Raw genomic sequence first — 6,748 nt, 5'->3', positions numbered from 1 at the left:
ATGCAGATGCTAGAGGTTATAACCAGTTTCTTGAAGCTCCTAGTGTTTTACCTGTGTTTTATCATGATCCGATGGGTATGGGCATCAATACTGGTTTTGAAAGTCCTATTCAAAATGATTATGGCATTGTTATTTCGTCTGATGAAGAACAGTCCACTCCTGAATGGCCTTTTATCTCTTCAGATTCTTCCTTGGGAACTGTCACTGTTTTGTCTTCTGGTTCTTCTGCTGACACACTTTTTCATGATGCTTTTGATAATTTTGCTTCATTATCTCCTCAACCAGTAGAGGATACATCTGCAATGCCTCCTCGCATTTCTAATGATATTATTCAGAATAATGTAGTATCTTCAGCTGCTATTGAGGAACCTATGGCATCTTTTTCTCTAATTCATTTTGGTAAAGGAAAAGATTTGAAGATGTTAGCTCAATCTTTGAAGGGAGAATGCTCCACAACAAAGCGCAGTCCAAAAAGAAAATCCTTTTCTGATCCTCGTGTACAACTTGATTTCTTTGCTGAACTTTACAACTATGATTCTGATTATCAGTCTGTCACAAGTTCAGGTAAGAAAAACAAGGTCTCTACTTCATATTGCTTTGGAGAGACGTCTGAGCAGGTCAATCATGGCTTCCATCTGGTGATTACGGACGATGACCTTATTATTTCCAGCAGCTCCAGTGATAAGAAGGTTGATGTTACTGGAAACTCTGATGGTATTGCGGGGATTGAACCACATCAATCCTCTTCTCCTCAATGAGATGCATGGCATGGAATTGCAGGGGTCTAAATGATCCGCTCGCTCCTGCAATTACGAAATTAAGAGCGATGTTGTTTAATAATAATATGTATGATTTTGTTTTTCTTTCTGAAACAAAATGTACTAGTAATCATGTAACGTCTTTGTTTTGTCGTTATGGTTTTAGTACGTTTGTAGGGGTTGATGCACTTGGAACAAAGGGTGGTCTGTGGGTAGGATAGAAACCCTGCTGGGATGTAGACTGTATTATTCTTAAATGTGCAAACTTTGTAATCCTTAAGGTAAATGAATGTGATGCTATGTTTTGGTATGCTTGTTGTTTCTATGGTGCTCCTAAGAAGTATAAAAGGACAATACTACGAAAACGCGGGATACCGACGGAAATAATCAGGTCGTACTGACGGCTTTTTAGTCAGTATTTTCATTTCCTAACGGAAATTCTGTCAGGAACCAGGGTCAGCATATTTCGTCACTAAAATACCTATCCTGACGGAATTTCCGTCAGTAAATACAAATACTGACAGAAAAACCGTCCTTGTTTCTAGATTGCTAGTGACGGAAATTCCGTCAGGAAATGGAAATACTGACGGAATTTCCATCACATACTGACACGTGGCCCATTTTTGGCGCCAACCTGGAACACATAAAAAAGGGGGATCTGACGGAAATTCCGTCAGTGTACGGGACACGTGGTATTTTCCTATTAATTCTGGAAAAATGAGGAAAAAGGCAGTGACGAAAATTCCGTCAGTTTTTTCACATTACTGACGGAAATTCCGTCAGTGTACGGGACACGTGGTGTCGGATTTTAAGGCGGTGGTGTTAGGGTTTGGCGATTTTTAATTTGGGCGAAAATTGGTAAAGTGATGAATGAATGATCCCGTGTTTGAGATAAAAGGAACGACTGACGGAAATTCCGTCAGTTAAATAGGATTCCTGACGAAAATTCCATCAGTATTTACAAAAAAAACTGACGGAAATTCCGCCATAGGCCAACTTTATCAGACCAATAATGCGTAAGCTGGACACGTCACATTATTTGACAACCTGACGAAATTTCCATCAGTTTTTCCAAATTACTAACGGAACGGAATATCCGTCAATGGGTCTATTATTGTGACAGGCTGTAATACACCATGGTTTCAAAAAACTAACACATGTGACGGAAATTGCGTCAGTTTTTATGCTTTACTGATGGAATATCCATCAGATATCCCAAATGACTCACAGCTGTCATCAACTGTTGCGTGTGAATGCCAATGACGGAAATTCCGTCAGTGTTTTGGAAATACTGACGGATATTCCGTCACATGTTTTTTAGCGCCATTGACTTTGTCAACGCGCCATTTACAACTGACTGGAAATCCGTCAGGAATTCATACCGACGGAAATTCCGTCACATATCCGTCAGTATCCCGAGTTTTCTGACGGCTCGTTTTTTCCGTCGGTATGCCTGTCACTATGCCGCGTTTTCGTTGTAGTGGGAAAGCAGTCTGGATGGACCTTCAAAATTGGCTTTCCAAACTTGAGGCACCTTTCTTTATTATTGGTTATTTCAATCAGTTAGAGTTTCATGAGGATAAATTAGGAGGTGATACAGGCAAGATTTTCGGTGCCTCTTACTTCTCGGAATGGAAAACTAGGAATCTTTTATCTGATATCGTCTTTAAGGGACCTAAATTCACATGGTGCAATAATCGAAAGGGTAACTCTTGCATTTATGAAAGAATTGATAAGGCCTTGGGTTCTTTGGATTGGTGTTCCTTTTATCCTAGCACTGGTATTACTCATCTTCCCATTCAATGTTTGGATCATGCACCCATTATTCTTGATACTGAGTTGTTCGGTATTAAAAAGAGGAAATCTTATAAGGTTGAGGCCTGGTGTCTTGATTATGATGAATGTTCTATTGTTAGTCGTGAATGGTGCAAGACGGATAGAGGCTCTCCCACTTTTAGGGTACTTTGTAAACTTAAACGAGTTCGGCGTGTGTTAAAAAATTGGACCTTGAAGAAACGGATAGAATGGCATCAAAAGTGGACTGATTTTGATGACAAACTTGCATCTGAACTTGAGGGCACTTTCCATGGTAATGATGAGGAAGCGTACGATAATTGCCATGTTGAGTATTTGGAATTTAATAAGGCTGCTTCTCTATTTTGGAAACAAAGGGCTAAGGTGCATTGGCTACAAGAGGGTGATGCTTGCACTAAATTTTTCTTTAATTCGGTCAAGGAAAGGTATAATAAGAATCTTATCCTGGGCATCAAAGGTGATGGGACTTGGTGTTTTGACGAGAAGGATATCAATAGTACTTTTGGTAATTACTTCATGGATCTTTTTGAAACTAACTTGGACCATGATTCCTTTGAGACGTATCTTGCTAAGCATAGACATTTATTTGTCCTAATTAAGCACAAGTTGCATAGTGATAAAAAGGATTCTTTGAGTAAGCCATTTATCCGGAAGAAGGTTAGGACGGCTGTCTTTCAAATGGGTTCAAATAAATCATCTGGCCCTGATGGTATGCCCGCTATCTTCTTTCAAAAGTATTGGTGCCACATTAAAAATGAAGTTACTAATGTCGTTCTCTCCATCCTAAACACTGGAAATGTTCCCAAAGAACTTAATAGAACATCCGTTGTCCTTATTCCAAAAACAAATTGCCCAGAGACGGTACGGGATTATCGACCAATAAGCTTGTGTAACGTCATTATGAAAATTGTCACTAAATGCATCTCTAATAGGATGAAGACTTATATGCCTCACCTTGTTGGAGAATATCAAAATGGTTTTATTCCAGGTCAGAGTATTAGTGATAACATTCTCCTTTCTCACGAACTTTTCCATCACATTACACGTAAATCCATGGGTAAGAATGGTCTAATGGCTTTGAAAATTGACATGAGCAAAGCTTATGATAGAATCAAATGGAATTTTCTCAGAGCTACTCTTCTTTTTATGGGGTTTTCGCTCCACATCATTCAGCTTATTATGGTTTGTGTCGAGACGGTCTCTTATGAAATAATTATTATGGTTCTGCTGGAAATCCTTTCCTTCCAAAAGTTGGTCTACGACAAGGGGATCCGTTATCCCCGTTTCTTTTTGCTCTTTGTACGGAAGTGCTCTCCCAGCTTCTTCTTTACGCTCAAGATAAGCGCTTGATTCATGGCATTAAACTTTCAAGATCTACTCCTCCAATCTCACATCTGCTATTTGCTGCCGATTCTATTTTCTTCCTACATGCCGATAGTAACTCATGTCAAGCTCTCAAAGATAATCTTTCATCCTATTGTGGGGCTTCTGGCCATCAAATTTATGATGCTAAATCGTCTATTACTTTTAGTCCGAACTCCACCATGCATACTACTAGAAATTGTATTAAAATCCTTAAGGTCGTGGCCAATCGACAAATGGGTTTATACCTTGGGATCTTTACTGATTTTGGACGTACTAAGAAGGAGATTTTCGCCTTAGTCTCTGGCAAAGTCAGGAAGAGAATTCATTGTTGGAATAATATTTTTCTATCTCCAGCTGGACGTCTTACTCTTATCTGCTCCGTGTTATCTTCAGTGCCTCTTTTTTCACTATCTGCTTTTCGAATGCCGGTAAGTGTGACTTCAATGATTGACTCACTGATCTCATAATTTTGGTGGAGTGGCACTTGCAGGAAGAATGGGCTCCATTGGAGTAGTAAGCTCTTTACCCAAGCCTCTAAATCATGTGGTGGATTAGGCATTAGAAATATTGGCTGCCTTAATCAAAGTTTGCTTGCTAAGGTTGGCTGGCGAATTCTGCATAATGAGGAGAGTTTGCTTAGCCGTGTCTTAGGCAGTAAAATGGGTATTACTAGATCTAACCTAATGTCGAATAGTGGCTTTTTGAAAGGTAATCTCTCTTGGGGTGGACGTGGAATCCTATGGGGGGTGCAACTGCTTGTTCCTAATCTTGTATGGCAAGTTGGTTTTCCGTCCTCTCTTGATGTCTGGACTGATAAATGGATTCACGGTCGGTCGCTTGCCAATCTGTACTCTTTGTCTACAGATAGCTTAGCCATCAAACCACGGGTTCATGTTTCTCAGCTTCAAACAAGAGAGGGTGACTGGGACCTTGATCGGGTTCTTCAAGTGTGTCGTCATGATGCAATTCCTTTTATACTCTTTGTCTCTATTCCACGGGAGGATGAAGAAGACCACATTTTCTGGAGCCTCACCCCCAATGGTAAATACTCGGTTAAGAGTGGTTATAGGCTGGCTTTTGCATCCTTATGGGCGTCGAAGGCATCTGCTACGGTCCGTCTTCGGATGAATTCCGACTCAGTTTCTTTCTGTCATAAACGTCTTTGGTCTCTCTGTATACCTAGAAAGTGGAAAGTTTTTTTGTGGAAGATATTTTCTAATTCTCTCCCCACTGGTGAAGAAGCTCTCAAACGTAGACTCACTTGGAACCATCACTGTCAAGCTTGCCACTCTGAGGTTCCATGAATCTCTGAGTCATATCTTTCGGGACTATCCTTTTGCTTCCAGAATATGGTTTGGCTCTTGTTTGGGTATCATAAGTAGTGTTGGTAACTATCTCTCTATCCAAAGATGGATTATTAATTGGCTCCTTCTTTTCCTTAAAAGCAGTAACCCTATTCCTAAGGTCTCTTTTTTCGTTAATATCCTTTGGAGGCTATGGATATTTCGGAATAATTTAACCTTCGTTGATTTTACCCTTGACCTTTATTCAATTTTTAATCAGTTGAATAAGGATGCCAATGATAATATCAGTGTTGAAGAAGATAAGAGGATCCGGATTGCTATGCCTATTGTTAAGCTTTTGGAGGATCAGGATGAAGCCTTTCTCATTCGCTCTCATTTCCCGCATACTTTAATTGGTGATAAAATCTGCTACGACCATATCCAAATCAAATGTGACGCATCATGGAAGTCTAATTTCAAGTCGTCTGCGAGTTGGGTTTTTCAAGATGGTAAGGATGCTAATTTTCATTTTGGACAACGAAACTTCTGGGCTAGAACGCCTTTTCAAGCGGAAGCTAGGGCTCTTCTTTTGGCTGTGAGTGATGTTGTTTCTCAAGGATATAGACACATTGATGCTACAACGGACTGTATGAATCTCGCCCTCCAGGTTAACGGTGTTGGTGACCCTTGCCAAGATGTTGCTCCTCTTATCTAACTCATTTCTTCTTTAGCTATTTCATGTCATTGTTTTTCTCTTAGTCACTGTCCCAGACATCTTAATAGGACTGCTCACGCTCTGGCTAAAGCTATAGCGTAGTTGAGTAGTCTTTTTCGTACTGACAAAAAAAAAAAAAAAAAAAAGCTAAACAACAAAAGTGATGACATGCTAATATGAAAACCGCTCCCAAGCCTCCAAGCTAGTATATGCAAATGCTACCTGTCAAGCCACTGCTCCCCGTATGAGCGGAAATCATCATTTGGTTCACCGCTTTGGTTTGCTCCAATCGTACAAATGCCCACTAGAATCATGTGAGGGTGACATGTTAAATGCTTATGACATGAAATGATAATGTAACAATGCAAGTTATCAAAACCAATGTCTCCTCTATACCAAACCCAGTGACGGCATCGCAACACCGTCACTCAAAGCCGGACCGCAGTCCATAACAAAGTACTCGGGATACACCCGTGGTATCGAACCCGGGCGCTAACTGGATCTCTGCCAGACAGCGTGCCTCAACCACACAAGTCCTTCCAAACTCGAATCATTAGCGTGCACGTCCTTCTTGAAGTGGAAAGCTCCAAGAGGCGACTCAAGCGTAAGACGGATTCCCAACCGCTTTATGTCTCCTCAACAACAACCAACATGATACTCAAATCCTCCATTCATCACCTCCAACATCCACAATAAACCAAGTATGCAAAATATACTAATTAAGACTTTCCACATAATAATGAACCATCTTATGACAATAATCCACATGTTTACCAATAATCCAACTAATTAATTGACAAACTTCCCAATTC

General features: G+C 40.3%; 1 protein-coding gene across 1 annotated transcript; it reads left to right on the top strand.

The window, feature by feature from the left end:
* Positions 1-2,219: 2,219 nt before the first annotated feature.
* LOC141633971 (uncharacterized) lies at positions 2,220-5,936 on the top strand. The gene is made up of 4 exons (XM_074446316.1): positions 2,220-3,755; positions 3,893-4,366; positions 4,538-5,233; positions 5,502-5,936. The coding sequence occupies exons 1-4, from the start codon at positions 2,220-2,222 to the stop codon at positions 5,934-5,936; spliced, it is 3,141 nt and encodes a 1,046-aa protein (XP_074302417.1).
* The last annotated feature ends 812 nt before the right edge of the window (positions 5,937-6,748 follow it).

The sequence above is a fragment of the Silene latifolia genome, chromosome 2 (assembly GCF_048544455.1).
Source record: "Silene latifolia isolate original U9 population chromosome 2, ASM4854445v1, whole genome shotgun sequence".
NCBI classification, from domain to species: domain Eukaryota; kingdom Viridiplantae; phylum Streptophyta; class Magnoliopsida; order Caryophyllales; family Caryophyllaceae; genus Silene; species Silene latifolia.
This window is presented reverse-complemented; position numbering and strand designations above follow the sequence as displayed.